This window comes from Heterodontus francisci, chromosome 4, assembly GCF_036365525.1.
Source record: "Heterodontus francisci isolate sHetFra1 chromosome 4, sHetFra1.hap1, whole genome shotgun sequence".
Classification (NCBI taxonomy): domain Eukaryota; kingdom Metazoa; phylum Chordata; class Chondrichthyes; order Heterodontiformes; family Heterodontidae; genus Heterodontus; species Heterodontus francisci.
Window position 1 is genome coordinate 174,327,601 of NC_090374.1, and position 17,424 is coordinate 174,345,024.

The 17,424-nt window shown below is 43.0% G+C and overlaps 1 protein-coding gene across 2 annotated transcripts in view; it reads left to right on the top strand.

The window, feature by feature from the left end:
* The window catches only part of smc5 (structural maintenance of chromosomes 5), a 111,591-nt gene that overhangs the window by 63,616 nt on the left and 30,551 nt on the right, over positions 1-17,424 (top strand). For both annotated transcript variants that reach the window (XM_068030585.1, XM_068030586.1), the window contains exons 11-14: positions 2,386-2,499; positions 4,002-4,096; positions 5,005-5,137; positions 14,454-14,627. In XM_068030585.1, the coding sequence (XP_067886686.1) occupies positions 2,386-2,499; positions 4,002-4,096; positions 5,005-5,137; positions 14,454-14,627 (516 nt within the window). The remainder of the gene's footprint in view (positions 1-2,385; positions 2,500-4,001; positions 4,097-5,004; positions 5,138-14,453; positions 14,628-17,424) is intronic.

Below are 17,424 nucleotides of genomic sequence, written 5' to 3' on the forward strand. Positions count from 1 at the left end.
CACCCTCCCCCTTCAGAATGTCCTGCAGCTGCTCGATGACATCCTTGACCCTAGCACCAGGGAGGCAACATACCATCCTGGAGTCACGTCTGCGACTACAGAAACACCTATCTTTATCCCTTACGATAGAATCCCCTATCACTATAGTTCTCTCTTTTTCCTACCCTGCTGTGCAGCTGAGCCACCTGTGGTGCCACAGACTTGGCCCTTGCTGCATTCCCCTAAGAAGCTATCTCCCCCAAAGTAGGCAGTTTCAGTAACTGTGCAGGTATGTGTTTGAAAGCTTGTTTCGAGGTCAAATATAACCCTAAGGTTGCAAAGCAAACAGTCTGATTTAGCTTCAGACAGTTGCCAGGGAGAGGGATGGAATTTTGGCTGATCTAAAGACAATGGTTTCAGTCTTCCCAATATTTAATTGGAGTAAATTTCTGTTCTTCTGATGCTAGATGTCTCACAAGCAGTCTGACAATTTAGAGACTGGAGGAGTCGAGAGGTGGTGGTGAGGTAAAGCTGGGTGTCATCAGCGTACATGTGGAAACTAAGGTGTTTTCATATGATGTTGCCGAGGGGCAGCAAATAGATGCGAAATAGGTGGGGGCCAAGGATAGAACCTTGGGGGACACCAAGATAATGGTGTGAGACCAGGAAGAGAAGCCATTGACAGTGATTCTCTGGCTATGATTAGATAGATAAGAATGGACCCAAGTGAGTGCAGTCCCACCCAGCTGGACAACAGTGGAGCGCCTCTGGAGAAGGATGGGGTGATAACTGTCAAAGGCTGCAGACAGGACGAGGAGGAATAATTGACCTTTGTCCCAGTCACAATAGGATGATATTTGTGACTTTGAGACCCGTTTCAGTACTGTCGTAGAGGTGAAAACCTGATTGGAGGGATTCAAACATGGAGTTCCGGGAAATGTAGGCATGAATTTGGGAGGCAGCAACATGCTCAAGGATTTTGGAAAGGAAAGGGAGATTGGACAGAGGAGTCAGGTTGGTTTTTTGAGGAGAGGTGTGATGACGGCAAATTTGAAAGAGAGGGGGACAGAACCTGAGGAGAGAAAACCGTTAACAATGTCAGTTAACATGGGAACCAGAAAGAGAGGTTGAGTGGTCAGTCGTTTAGTGGAAATAGGGTCAAGTGAGCAGTAGGTGGATCTCATGGATAAGATGAGCTCAGAGAGGGCATGAGGGGAGATACAGAAGGAAGTAGGGTTTGGAGGGGAAGCAGGATGTAGATGAGACACAAATCCTTGTGTCTTATTTAGGATTTTCTCCAACCTAAAATTCTTTTCTTAAAATAATTTCCTAGTATATTGACTGTTGTTGTCTAAGAGCGTGGTTATAGAATATGGAACTCCCTACCCAAGGAGTGTCTGTATTTAAGGGGAGGCTAGATAAACGCATAAGGAGAAAGTAATAGAAGAATATGTTGATGGAGAGAGATAGTATAGCACAGAAGGAAGCCATTTGGCCCATTGAGTCTCTGCCAGCTCTTTCGAAAAACAATCCAGTTAGTTCCACTCCCCTGCTGTTTTCCCATACCTCTGCAGTTTTGTCTCGCAAGTAATTATCCCATTCCTTTTGAAAAAAACTATTGAATCTATCCGCCATCCTATTGGGTAATGCATTCCAAATCCTAACCACTCTTTGCCAAAAGTAAAGTTTCTCCTTCATGTAGCCTCGGCTCTTTTGCTAATCACCATCTGGTTATTGACTCTTCTGTAGGGTGGGAGGAGGCTCGTGTGGAGCATAAACACTGGCATGGACCAGTTGGGCTGAATGGCCTGTTTCTGTGCTGTAATTCTATGTAATTTTGCGATTATGATTGGAGTTGCTTCTATTTATTAGACAAGCTTTAAAAATCTGCTGTTCCTTGCACACAAAACTTCCCCTTCTCTGCATTCTCACCACATTGGAATCAAGACCGATTACAGTCTCTTACTTTAACTTATTCATAGTGAAGATCTCAAATACTCCCTCAATCTGGCCTACTTAGAATCTTCAAGACTTTTGAAACCAAAATTGGCAACATCTCAGTTCCCTCATCTTTCACTCTTTCCAGCCTTGTTGGTTCCCTGTACTTTACTCACCTTACTTGCTGAATAAAAATCAAAATGCACTACCTTTTTGGAAGTGCAATGCCGTGGAATGCATAAATGTTTTCAACATTCACAGGTAAATTGCTCTTTCGCAGAGCCAGTGCAGACACAGTGGGCTGCATGGCCTCCTGTGCTGTAACAATTCTGTGACTCTGTAATCCGTATGTTAGTCTGAAATTAAGGGTCTGTGGATTATGCATGTGCCCTCTTAGCCGCATAATGTTTCAAAAATGTTTTACTCATTTTTATCTTTGTTTTTTAACTTTCTTTTAACTTTTTACAGCTTAATGTGAAGGATTCAAGAAATGCCAAGTATATTGAAAACCATATTTCAATGAATGATATGAGGGCCTTTGTTTGTGTGAACATGGATGATATGGATGCATTCCTTAGTGAGGTCAGTACAAGCACAAACTTCCACAAGTTGCATTTGCATTGGTCTTTTGGAAGCAAATTTAAGAAAGGAATTGTTAAAATATCTCAAAGTAGTAGTGTTATAGTTTAAGTGAGCTAAATTTGTGTTTGTTAATTTGCTGCTGCTGTGCCTCCATGTCTGCTGCCTCACCACACGACCTCTCCTCCCTCCCCTCTTTTTTTCTGGCCTCCATTATTCATAGGCCCACACTGCCCCCTCATTCACTTCATAATGCCCTTGTTGATCTGTGGCCACTGCTCTGCTGATCTCTTGTCCTGACATCAATGGAAATGAAACATTGAGAGAGATGTAAAACGAACTGCCATCTCTTTATCCAACTGTTTCATACAATTACACAAGGTCAAAAACTAACCCAAAACATGTAGTCATCCAATCCTGAATTAGCACCAGTGCAATTGAGTGACTTCTTTTCCTTTTATATTGCACCCATTATAATACTGTGCATCTCATTTTCCATCTGCACTGTTACGTTGCAATATGTATGAGCACAGCATAACTAGAGGTAGCCTGTTGAAATCTGATAATTAAATTTTATCAGGAGAACCCAGTATAAATGACAGCTTCATGCAATATTGGTGACCTAACCAATGCATTGAATTCTGATTGTTGCTCAGAGTTTCCTTTTTTAAGTGGGTAAAGCAAGACATGAACAATGAGATGCAAGCTTAACTGGGATTGGTTCTAAAGCATAATTAGCTGCCAAATGTTAATTTTGTAATTTCATTGTGAAGAAGAAATTGAATTTTACTGGAGTCAGATCTAATTTGGACTTAAAATTGAGCAAGAAAGCTTTTTCAATAAATTTTAATGGGTAACATTCACTTAGACTAATATTTGACATTTTAATTGATGTACTAATCAGCTTGGGTTCTCATTTCAGATGGCAAGATTGGCAGTAAGCTCCAAAAACGCATGGCACATGCGTGACATGTGCGCCACTGAACTGCTGCGCTATTTAGCACGGCGGCTCATTTACATAGAGGGTGTGGAACGCCCGCCCCTGATGACATAGAGGGGGTAAGCGCCTCGTCTCTGGCAATGGCGTCCGGCGCCATCATTCAGGTGTCGGTGCCATTTTTAAAGGGCTTCAAGCCCTTCCAATTCATTTCAATTTTTAAAGGTACAGGTGGGAAAAAATTAAAATTCAAACTTTCAGTTTAAATCCCCCCCACCCCCAGTCAATATCTAAATAGCCCTTTCCAGCCAAAAAAAATTAAAATTTGGATTCCGACCTCTCCCCACCACCCCGTGCTCACAAACTTTTTCCACTCTACGCTTCAACCCCTTCCTACCCTTCACTCCTGCCCCCCTCTCCACCAGTGTTCCTTGTGTGTGTGTGGGGACAGGAGTCTCCTGGGCACTCATGCCCCCAAGGTAACATATGGGAGAGTGGAGAAAACTGGAGAGAGCATAAACTGGACCAAATAGGTTAAAGTTGATTAATGCAAACATTGAATTTATAGGTTCGTGATAAACAGAAGTTAAAAGTGAATGCAGTGTGTGCTCCTTCCACCTCAGCTGCAGGGAAGCCACCTACGCGACCCATTCAGGAACTTCAGTAAGTAGTTTACATTTTCAGTTCTGTCTACTTAAAATTCTGTACTTTTAAATAGTGAAATAATGAATAAAATAAAGCTAAGTATTGGGTTAAAAATATGTTTGTTTATTAATTTTGTATGTTAACACTGTTGTCCATGACATGACAGAAGAAAATAGAAATATCAGCACATATGTCAAAGAAAATACCAGGTTGTAAGTTTTTTGCTTTTAGTTCATTGTAGTTTTAGGAAAGGCTTGAGAGATTTTCCCTAATCCTTTGTGCCCCATATCCTAAATATTTGACTCCTTATTTGCAAGTGTGTATAATTCTATTGATTTGGTTTTCAGTTTTCCGACGCATCCTAGTTTTCATACATTCCTTACCATAATCAAAAATGCTGTTTATTTTAACAGATCTAATTTGATCGGTTAATATTCAGTCAGTTCATGCGGGCAACAATAGGCTGAATTTAGCTCTGTGCATCATCTGTACACCATGTTAAGTCTTCTGCATAGGATTTTGCGATATATTTTCATTTAATTTTTTGAGTCTTTTATGTGTTTTACAACATTTCACTCAACTCTTAACACATTACAATGAGTTTCGTTGCGCATTTAATTGGGTATGTTTTTGCTTTGTTTTACTTTCTATTTTGCTTTCATTTGTTTGATAATGTTTAATGGTCGAGGTAATGGACAAACTTGATATGTTTATACTGCTTAACTGTAGAGTTTTATTAATGTGGACTGTTAACATAGCAGCAATCACTACTACTCATTGGACAGCTCATTTTTGCCTTTAGTGACAAGTAAAAGTCTGTGTAATTTGCATGATTGATTTCCTGCACTCCTTCGCCAACCTTACTTTTCAACATTTCGCTTTATTGTATCCCATTTAACAACAGTAATCTGACTTTTTCTTACTAGAATTTATGGTTTTGTATCCTATTTGCGAGAGCTGATTGATGCTCCGGAACCAGTAATGAGTTATCTGTGCGAGCAGTACAGAGTGTACGATGTTCCCATAGGAACTGCAAGGACCAAAGCGATGATTGAAACGGTAGGCATGTTTAATTGACCTTTATTTTGTAAAGGTATCAAAGGACCAGCTGGCTCATCAAGACTGTCGTGTTCAGCCGAGGCAATGTGACCCTCCTGCACTCAATCACTAGAGGCCATGTAGTTTCTTGGGAGAGGGGTTGGAGAAAGGATTAAAAAAAAACCCTAGTCAACTTCAAAGAGAGAATTCTGGTTAATTGCTCCCTAACCCCTGATTAAAGCCAAGTTTGGGGGTAACAACGACCAAAATAAGCATTAACCAACGTCTCCACTTACCTTTTTGTACGGACTGGTATCAGCCTTCACCATGAAGTTGTCAGGCTCCCTTTTCAGTGTTTGCACTGCACCCACTGCAAGAGCTGGCAACTCATTCCAAAAGTAAGTGACTCTGAGGAAAGATAAACCTCCTGACATCAAACCTCATTCTAGCTTGCATAACTCGTGTGCATGTCCTCTCATTCTACCCAATTTATTTAATTCATATAATCTGTCTACGTATACATGGTCTAGATCCCTTGTCATTTCAAATCATAGAATGCAACGATCGAACACAGTAGGAGCTCTTCGTCTCATCTTGCCTATGCCAATTAAGTCTCTCTGAAGTAAAGATTTTTTTAAAAAGAGTGACAAGTCCCAGCTCCCTAAATGTATCCTGATAACTGACTAGATAACTAAGACTAAGATTTCAGACTAGGCCTCTAACTCTGACCATATGAGCAAACCAAAAGTAGACACTATATTCTAGTTGGGGCCGAACCAAAGTCTTGTGAAACTCACTGACAGTATCCCCAAAGCCCTCATCCAGATCATTTGATATATATCATGAAGAGTAATGGTCTCAACACTGAACCCTGAGGGACTACACTCGTAGCCAGTCTTTATAAATGTAAGATAGTTATTAATATATTGTTACGATCAGGTGAGAAAGGTGTCTAGGGGTTCCTCTCCGCTTTCACCTCGTCTTAGTGTAACAGGGTTAAATTTTAAACACACCGTGATTTTAGCTTCCCCTTGGTGAATCCTAGTTCACCACTTTCTAATTATAAAGCAACAAAACCAGGACAAACAGGCTTTCTTAGGTTTAAAGAAGAAAAGTTGAAATTTATTAAAGTTGAACTGAAACTCTAATTCAGTTAACGCCTATGGATACATGATGCGCCCTACGCTAGCATGCATACACAATGCACACATGCAAATAGAGACAGAAAAGAGCAGAAGAAAAATAAAGTGGAAAAGTTTGAGGCAATATCTGAAGACTTGTTACGGTTCTTCGAGCTCACTGTAGAGTCCTTGATTGTCGGTAGATCTTGCTTTTCATTGGGGCCCAGTATTATTCTTAAACCCTGTTCACTGCTGGAGACTTTTCTCTCGTGGGGTTCATGTGTCTTCAGTGGATTCAGAGGCTTGTGAGAAAGAGATGGGAGCAGACAGGAGAGATCTTCTCAGTCCAGGAGCAAACAGACACTCTGCCTTCAAACTCTCTGTGGCCAGTTGAAAAGAAAACCCTGGAACAGCCAGTTAGTCATGTGACCAGCTGGACTAACCAGTCCTGGTCCTTGTGGATTGCATCCTTCTTAGCAGGCCCTGGAATGCTGCTCTTCCTCACCTTCGATGTCTGTTAGTATGTAAATATTTCTTTCCAGCCATGGCTGATCTATTTAACAAGCCATTTCCTCGCTCCAACAACAGTTAAAAATCAGTTTGATTTTTTTTTTTGATTTAGAGATACAGCACTGAAACAGGCCCTTCGGCCCACCGAGTCTGTGCCGACCATTAACCACCCATTTATACTAATCCTACACTAATCCCATATTCCTACCACATCATCACCTGTCCCTATATTCCCCTACCACCTACCTATACTAGGGGCAATTTATAATGGCCAATTTACCTATCAACCTGCAAGTCTTTTGGCTGTGGGGGGAAACCGGAGCACCTGGAGGAAACCCACGCAGACACAGGGAGAACTTGCAAACTCCACACAGGCAGTACCCAGAATTGAACCCGGGTCGCTGGAGCTGTGAGGCTGCAGTGCTAACCACTGTGCCGCCCACAATGTTCATGATAAACTTGATGTGCCTCATTCTTGGCAGGTGGGGGCCTAGCATGCCACCTCCACACCCAGCGGAATGGAATGCGATTTGAGAAAAGCGCATTTCATTAAAAGGGTTGAGAAAAAATATAAGATACGTAAAAAAACCCATGCATTTCTCTCATTGATTCACAAATCCTAAAACTTATTATAATTGCCCCTTTTATGGCATCCCAATAAACATGTTCTTTTTTGGGGGAAGTTTCTCTTCTGTTTGCCCATTTCCGTGGCTGCCGAGGGTCTTTGTTCCTGCTGAGGTAATTTTTTTTCTCCAGGCGAGTCAGTAGTGGGCGGGTCTATCCTGAACTCTCCTTCAGTGCTTTGCTGAGTCATGCAAAGGCTTTAGGGGGATGGGTGATTTTCTTTTTGCTGACTGTGGGGGAGGATTCTTTGCTAATTTCTTCTTTGTCATCCTGCCTGCAGGTATTTGTGCAGACTCTACTGCACTCCTCTGTGGCACTTCGACTAGGTGAGGCATCACCCTCACGGTTTCTCTGCCCCCTAGAGTACTCCTGCAGTACTCCACCACATCTTTGTGGAGTTTTGACCAGTCAAACTGCTGTCTTTTGCGGGCTTTGGTGTTTCATATACTGACATGTACAGCCACTGTAGTGTCATGGGCCCTTCTTAAATTTCTCTGCGGCACCACGAAGTGGTGAAAAGCTGTCCACTCCTTGCTCTCGGGTTTGTCTCTGCAGGTTCCTGTAAATGCTGTTAGCAACTCTGGTGGGGTGCTCCTAGTGTCTGCATTTACGTAGGAGGATGTGGGGTCTAACTGCACATTTTTCAGGGTTGGCTGACAGGACAGGAGAGGTTTTCATCTGGGATTCCTCCTGGACTTCCTTTAACCTGCCTTCTTGGTCACCTTTTCCCCTTCCCTTTCTAAACATTTGCCAGCCTTGTGCCTGCCTGTCCCCTTTTGTTCTTGGTGGGGGTTCCTTACAGTTCACCGGCCCTCTGCTGGAGTGTCCTCCTAACACCGGTACAGGACTTAGGGGGTGCAGGTTTCACTGGAGGTTGGGGTTTCCCCTCAACCTGGCACATGTGGCAACTCCTGCAGTACTCCACCACATCTTTGTGCAGTTTTGGCCAGTCAAACCCGCTGTCTCATGCGGGCTTTGGTCTTTTGTATACCGGCATGTACAGCCACTGTATTCTCAAGGGCCCTTCTTAATATTTCTCTCCGGTACCTCTGCGGCACCATGAGCTGGTGAACTACTGTCCACTCCTTGCTCTCAGATCTGTGAGAAGAACTCCATTTCCTCATCAGTACCTCATTTTTTAAATAGTAGCAATCAGGGCCTCCCTCTGCTTCACTTTCAGACTGGGCAGCCTGTGCTAATTTTCACAATACTGTGTCGGCTCGCTGAGCTTCACTAAGGAAAATCCATTTAATTCATTCCCTGGGTCTCCTTACTTTCCAAAGAGTCTCAGATGATAGACCTGGTGATCTGCCTGCAGTGCCAATTCTGTCTCCCCTGGGGGAACTGGTTTGATCATGGCCTGATACACTACATTCAGGGAAACTGCAGGGGTCTGTCTCCTGCCACTGCCCTGTTTCTCTGACCTCTTGTGGTCTTTCTTTCACTATTGGGCTGGCTACCACCTTCACCCCCGCCAGATCATTACCTAGGAGCAGGTCAACCCCATACACAGGCAAACTAGGAACAATCCCTATGGTCACCAGTTCCGAAACTAGGTTGCACTCCAGGTGCACCTGGTGTATGTACAGGCACACACTGCCCTGCAATAGCATTCACCACCATTTTGGTGTTCACTGCACTCTCTGGGGGAAAGGTCAGGCCTTTTCCCAGTAAAAGGGATCTAGTGGCCCTGTGTTCCTGAGAATTACTACGAGCTTGCTTGCCCCACTCGAGGGGTATGGGGTTACTTTCCCTTCAGATACAAAACCCTGATAACCTTCAGGAATCCTACTAACTTTTCCTGCACCTGCAGTAGTAAGCTTCCTGGTTCTCACTCTTACTGCAGTTAAAGCCACAGTTTGTTTTGCTGTGCTTTCCATTAGTTTCACTTCTTCACTGAGTGGGTGTGCCCTGATTAACCCTACAGGTTTCCCTTTAGTTTCCAGCAGTCAGCTCTTAAATGCCCTGCTTTATTACAATGGAAGCACATAAGTCTCCGGGTCTTACCCTTGTTCACGGCACCTTCCTTTTTGGCTGGAGGAGGGCCCCCTGTGTCTCTTGCTTTCCTTTTTCTCCCAGGACTCGGACTCTTATCACCTTCCCACCCTTTGTCCCTTTCAGATTTGTGGGGGTGATTAGGAAATGTTCTCCCCTGGGGAACTGACTTATAAATTAAAGCATGCTCATCGGCCAGGATGGCCGCTTGCCTGGCTCTCTGGACCAGCTGCTCCTCTACACAGGTCTTTATGGAGAGTGTGAGAGAGTGTTTATATTCTTTTAACAGAATGACTTCTGTGAGATTCTCATAACTGAGCTGTAATTTAAAAGCCCTCAGCCACTGGTCAAAAGCCAGCTGCTTACTTCTTTCAAACTCCAGATAAGTTTGATTAGCTTGCTTCTTGAGGGTTCTAAACCATTGGCCATAGGCTTCAGGTACTAATTCATATGCCCCGAGGATAGCATTTTTGGTCAGTTCATAATTTGATGGACTCTCATCTGGCAACAGGGAACAAACCTCATGGGCTTTTCCAGTTAGCTTGCTTTGTAGTAAAAGAGGCCAGGTCTCAGCTGGCCATTTTAGCAGCCTTCCCAGTTTCTCAAAGGACACAAAAGAAGCTTCTACATCCCCCTCATTGAATTTTGGAATTAGTTGAGCTAGTTTTAACAATTTTGTACCCAGCCCTGAATTATGCTCCTCCATATTGGCCATGCTTTCACTGGGGTTATTCTGTTGCCTCTTAGTTAACTCAAGCCACTTCACCTCTCCGCATTCCTTCTGGAATGTTTTTTCTCTCTCCCTTTCCTCAAATTCAAGTTTCTTCTGTTCCAATTGTATCTTTGCTAACACCCTATCGGAGTCTGCTTCTAATCCTGTTTCTGCTTGTTTAGATTCAAGGAAAAAGTGGTTGGCCACTAGCCTTAGAAGTTCAGACTTCCTAGCCTTGCCACATCCAGTGATCCCACACTGCTCAGCCATTTTCCTCAACTGCTCCATAGACAGTGCTTTTAACTTATCCCAAGTTACTTCACCTTGACCTGGAGAGCTACTAGCTTCAGTTGCAGACATGTTAGTATTCAAGCACACACAACCATAAGAAAATCTGTATTGAAATCTTTTCTCTTTTTTGATTGGGAACAATTTGGCTTCCCACTTTCAATTTCTCTCGTTTGTCTGTGGGTCAATCCTGGACGAGACCCCAAATTTCTGTTACGACCAGGTAAGAAAGAGGTCTAGGGTTCCCTTTCAGCTTTCACCTAGTCTTACTGTAACAGGGTTTAATTTTAAACACACTGGGTTTTTTTAGCTCCCCCTTGGAGAATCCTTGTTCACCGCTTTCCAATTATAAGGCAATGAAACCAGTACAAACAGGCTTTCTTAGGTTTAAAGAAGAAAAGTTGTAATTTATTAAACTTAAACTGCAACTCTAATTTGGTTAACGCCTACGGATACACAAAGTGCCCACGCTAGCCTGCACATGCAATACACACATGCAGATAGAGACACAAAAGAGCAGAAGAAAATAAATTGGAAAAGTTTGAGGCAATATCTGAAGAATTTTTGTTATGGTTCTTCAAGCTCACTGTGGAGTCCTTGATTATAGGTAGATCTTGCTTTTCGTTGGGGCCCAGTATTCTTCTTAAACCTTGTTCAGTGTAGGAGACTTTTCTTTCTTGGGGTTCATGTGTCCTCTGGATTCAGAGGCTTGTGAGAAAGAGATGGGAGCAGACAGGAGAGAGATCTCAGTCCAAGAGCAAACAGCTTTCTGCCCACACTGTTTGTACAAATTCAAATAACTCCGGTTGCCCAGCAGGTTAGTCATGTGACTAGCTAGTTTGACCATGTCCGTTTGTGTATTCGGCCATCTTAGCAGTCAACCTGGAATGTGAGCTCCCCCACCTTCAGCGTCTGGTGATCAAAAGTCCATTGTGGATTGAATGTAAGGGAGTGTCTGCTTTGTCCTTCCAAGCACTGTCTGTTAATATGCAAATGTCAGCCAAGGCTGATCTGTTCAACAAGTCCTCCCCTCACTCCAGTAACAGTTTAAAATCAATATTCATGACTAAATTAATGTGCCTCATTCTTGGCAGATGGGGGTCTAGCATGACAGTACGTAAATGTTTTTGTCCAGCCACAGCTGATGTGTTTAATAAGTCATTTCCTCGCTCCTACAACAGTTAAAAATCAATGTTTATGACAAAATTGATGTGCCTCATTCTTGGCAAGTGGGGGCCTAGCATGACAATATCCGATAGGGTCTGCACTAGTAACCAGTCTTCATGTGGTGCCGCTACCATTCATGACCAACCTCTGTCTGAGAATGCAGCTGATTTCCTCTCTAACCCATGATCTACCCTCCAATCCAACGGGACTCTGTCTTGTATTGTAATTTATTGTGTGGTATGTTGTTGAAAGCTTTCTGAAAATATACAGCATCCATCCATCAACCAGGGGGGTAAGAAAAGACTTATAAACCTTTCTGGTTGTAGAGAGTATAGTGATCCCTTCTAGCAACTTTCCTATAACTGACGTCAAGTTAATTGGCTTATAATTTCCAAGTTCAGCCTTGCTCCCCTTCTTCAATATCGGTACAACATTCAACCACCCTCCAGTCATCAAGAACAATCCTAGACTCCCAGCAAGCTGTTAAATACACAAACAAAGGGCTGAATTAGCGCAGCTCCCATTTCTTTAAGCAACTTCAGATAAATGTGAATACAAAAGCAAAATAACTAGGATTTGAGCCCAAAGAAGTCAAGGCTGACATACCAGAACAGTACTGAGGGTATGCTGAATTATCGGAGGTGGCGTCTTTCAGATGAGACATTAAACTGAGGCCCTGTCTGCCCTCAGGTGGAAATCAAAGATCCCATGGCACCACTTCAAAGGAGAGTAGGTGAGTTATCCCTGGTGTCTTGACCAATACTTATCCCTCAATCAACATCACAAGGGTGGCGCAGTGGTTAGCACTGCAGCCTCACAGCTCCAGCGACCCGGGTTCAATTCTGGGTACTGCCTGTGAGGAGTTTGCAAGTTCTCCCTGTGTCTGCGTGGGTTTCCTCCGTGTGCTCCGGTTTCCTCCCACAGCCAAAAGACTTGCAGGTTGATAGGTGAATTGGCCATTATAAATTGTCACTAGTATAGGTAGGGGAATATAGGGACAGGTGAGGATGTGGTAAGAATATGGGATTAGTGTAGGATTAGTATAAATGGGTGGTTAATGGTCGGCACAGACCCGGTGGGCCGAAGGGTCTGTTTCAGTGTTGTATCTCTAAATCTAAAATCTAAATCTAAACATTATTGGATATTATCATATTGCTGTTTGTGGGAGCTTGCTGTGTACAAATTGGCTGCTGCGCTTCCTACATTACAACAGTGACAACACTTCAAAAGTACTTAATTGCATGTAAAGCGTTTTGAGACATCTGGTGGTCATGAAATGTGCTATATAAATGCAAGTCTTTTTTTCTCATTTGTTTAACTTGCTTCCCCTTAAATGCATAAGTATTTGCCTCAATATGACTTGTACATACTCACAGCTCTATGAGTAAAGAACTTACTCCTGAATTCCCTATTGGATATATTAGTAACTATCTTACATTGAAAACCTCAAGTTTTGGCCTCCCCCACAAGTGGGAACATCTATAGTAATACACTGGTAATTGGTCCCCTTATGATGTGAGAATCATACTCCGATGGATTACCTGTAATCAAATTAACTAATCGGCATTATGACCGAGGCTGGAGGAGTGCACTGTCTTTCTCGAGTTCTCCACAGGTCACAACATATTTTTAAATGTTTTACCCAGTTACCGATATGGCCAATTATATACTCTATTTTTATTTTGGAGTAAGATCCACCAATCAGGTTTCTTTAATAAACAGTAAAATTATTAATTTATTATAAAACAAAAATTATTGATTAAAGATGCAAAGCATTAACATGCAGGTTGAAGTCTGAAAGTTCCTTCTAAATTAACCCAAAACACACACACCAGTTAAAAAAAAGTTTTCTCTGCAGTGACCACTTTACAAAAAGGCAAAAAAACCTTTGGCCAAATACTTGTTAATGCTTGAAGGAAAAGAGGACAAGATATGCGATGTTCTCCGCTGGCCCTTTTAGCCTGGCATACAGATACTTGTAGACGGCTTCACTGGGATCTTTTTTGGGGCAGTTCTCTTCAGGCGACATCGAGGATTGGTCTGGCAGGCTTTTCAGGAGAAAGGTAGCACCAATTTCTCCAGTCCACACACTAGATTCTCAGGGATTATCAAAGGGGTGGAAAAAGATGAGTTGGTGGCTTCTGTCTTAGCTGGTTGACCCCCAACTGACTGAAAACAATATCCAAAACGAAAGCAACTCTTGACTACCATAAATCTTGACTTGTCACTCCTCTGTAGTCCCCTAGTCACCAGGGCTCCTGCTGTTTACTTAGCTTAAGGCATGTGACATCCAGTAAGGGTTTGTTTTTAAACAAAATCTCAAGTCCTTCCAGTGACCTTTTAAAAATAAAAAAGTCCAGCATCTATGGAATCTCTTCAGTCTTTCAAATGAATCCATTTCCACAATTTGTAAACACGAGTCTTCAAAAAATATTTTTAAAAATGGATGCACTTTAATATCATCAGTGATGGGCAGAGGCATATGCTTTTGGCAGCAAAGTTTTTTGTTAAGGGTGATGGTTTCCAGTCAATCTAAGAATAGATTTTAGGAAACAACTATTTAGCTTTTTATGCTGGCAAATCTTTATTGCAATCAAGCTGGTTACTGTTCAGATGTTTGAGAAAACTTGGGATGATTGATTGTATTCCTGGCTTTGTATTAGTTCTGGTTGCGCAATTTTGTGAAGTCTTGTAGAGTTTAATGCATGCTGTGTTACAATATATTTTGAATTTCCCAAAGAGAATACTGGTCACGATTTATTTTCACCAAAAAGTTTTATAGTTTAGTTTAAAGCAGAATGTTGCTCTATATGGAGCATAAACTTTCAAGGTGGAAGTGGAGTAGACTACATCAGAGTGGATTTGCTAATAGTACTTCTACCCTTGGACAACACCATAACAAAATTGTTTTTTTTTATAGGTAATAAAAGAAACACAACTGCGCCAAATCTATACAGGAGAAGAGCGATACAACGTAAAGAAATCCCTCTACTCGAATAAAATTATTTCAAGCAACACACAGTTAAAAGATGCAAGGTTTTTCACTGTTCAGGTGGATGCAGTACAAAGAAGACGGTTGGAGGATCTATCAAAAGTAAGATTTTCTATGATTATATTGACTTTTGGTATGTATATGGAAAGGGGAATGAAATATTGTTTTGTGGTCAGGATGGTGTGACTCTCAGACAGTGTAGATGCTGAGAGGTTGTTTCCCCTGGCTGGAGAGTCTGGAACTAGGAGTCATAGTCTTAGAATAAGGAGTTGGTCATTTAGGACTGAATGAGAATCAGAGGGTTGTGAATCTTTGTGGAATACTCTACCCCAGAGGACTGTGGATGCTCAGTTGTCGAGTATATTCATGACTGACGTCAGTAGATTGTTGAGCACCTGGGGAATCAGAGGATATTGGGGGGGGGGGGGGGGGGGGGGGGGGGGGGGGGGGGGAAGGAGTTGATATAAAAATTCAGCTATGATTTTATTAAATGGTGGAGCAAACTTGATGGGCCATATGGGTTACTCCTGCTATTTCGTATGTTCTTATGGATAAGCTCTCAAGTGTTTGGTGAGTTTAGTGGGTATCTATCATGTAAGTGCAACAACATTACGCCCTTCCGTGTGTTTCAGCTCCTGACCTCATTACAGCCTTGGTTCAAACATGGACAAAAGAGCTGAACTCAAGAGGTGAGGTGAGAGTGACTGCCCTTGACATCAAGGCAGCATTTGACCAAGTATAACATCCAGGAGCCCTAGCAAAACTGAAGTCAATGCAAATCGGGGGAAAACTCTCTGCTGGTTGGAGTCATGCCTGGCGCAAAGGAAGATGATTGTGGTTGTTGGAGGTCAATCATCTCAGCTCCAGGACATCACTGCAGGAGTTCCTCAGCGTAGTGTCCTGGACCCAACCATCTTCAGCTGCTTCATCAATGACTTTCCTTCAGTCATAAGGTCAGAAGTGAGGATGCTCACTGATGATTGCGCTATGTTCAGCACTGTTCGCAACGACTCCGATACTGAAGCAGTCCGTGCAGAAACACAGCAAGACCTGGACAATATCCAGGCTTGGGCTGATAAGTGGCAAGTAACATTCGCGACACACAAGTGCCAGGCAATGACCATCTCCAACAAGAGAGAATCTAACCATTTCCCGTTGACATTCAATGGTATTACCATCGCTGAATCCCCCACTATCAACATCCTGGGGGCTACCATTGACCAGAAACTGAACTGGAGTAGCCACATAAATACCGTGGCTAGAAGAGCAGGTCAGAGGCTAGGAATCCTGTGGCGAGTAACTCGCCTCTTGACTCCCCAAAGCCTGTCCACTATCTACAAGGCACAAGTCAGGATGTGATGGAATACTCTCCGCTTGCCTGGATGGGTGCAGCTCCAACAACACTCAAGAAGCTTGACACCATCCAGGAAAAAGCAGCCCACTTGGATTGGCACCCATCTACAAACATTCACTCCCTCCACCACTGTCGCACAGTGGCAACAGTGTGTGCCATCTACAAGATGCACTGCAGCAATGCACCAAGGCTCCTTAGACAGCACCTTCCAATCCCGCGACCTCTACCAACTGGAAGGACAAGGACAGCAAATGCATGGGAACACCACCATTTGCTAGTTCCCCTCCAAGTAACACACCATCCTGACTTGGAACTATATCGCTGTTCCTTCACTGTCGCAGGGTCAAACTCCTGGAACTCCCTTCCTAACAGCACTGTGAGTGTACCTACCCCACATGGACTGCAGCGATTCAAGAAGGCAGCTCCCCACCACCTTCTCAAGGGCAATTAGGGATGGGCAATAAATGCTGGCCTAGCCAGCAGCGCCCACATCCCATAAAAGAATTTTTTTTTTTAAAAGTGCCTTGTTTCTTGGTGAGATGCTGTTATTGTGCAGCTTCTGGAGGAACAGGGCACCTCAGACAGCAACATCCGGATTTTGGCATTTAACTGCGGATGTTGGAGGTTGCTGTCTGATTTGCGCTGTAATGACAGTGTGCGTTGTTAGCCTGACTTATTTCTGCAGTAAAATCCACCCTATGTTTTCACGCTTTACATTTCAGACGTTAGCTGCATCTGGAGGAACACCAGACACACAACACTGGAAAATTACAAACTATTGGTAAAAGAGACCTGGTGCTGTGTTTTTGTTGCAAGAAAAGTTAGGTTACTTTGGTGAAATCAAAATCCTGCCCCTCCATTGCTACTACCTGATTATTTTGGCTAATGATACAAAATTTTGTGTCGAATAGGTGTTCTCAACTGATGTCGTGACCCTCTAGGGATCCATGAATAGGTTTCAAGGGGTCCACCAAAAATACTGCGAGCCTTGCCCATATCTCTCCTGAATATTTACTGTACTTTCAAAACTGCATTTTCTGGTCTTCAATTTTTGAAATACTTTTGGAGTTTAATTTGAAAAGGCACTACCTTTCAGATAGAGTTTGCCAGATAAAAATACACTTCACGTGTCTCCTGGGGGATCACTGAAAGATATCTGCTTTAAATAATCTACCAATTGTGTGGAGCAAAGTTTCTGTGAACCAAATGAGTCTTGTGCTGTCAAATCTGAAATGTGTGATGCAGGCCTGCAGCAGTTTGGGTCCCCAGGAGATCAGAGAGTGAGTGAGGCGGTCAGATAGGAGGTGCATGAGAGAGGTGGGCATCGGGCCTCTCACAGTCTCTCAGCTGCTTGTTTCAATCTCACAGCACGGGGCCTCCAAACCCTTCTTGCTTTTGTTTGTTTTTACTGCTGTATTTTTCTTCCATTCTTAAGTGAGTGCTAGGTGTACCACCTTGTCTGTAAAGGCCTCCTTTTCACCCTGTGTTCTTGTATAGTGATTCTTTTTACCGGCCCCGTTCACTTTACTGTAAACAACAAGGGCC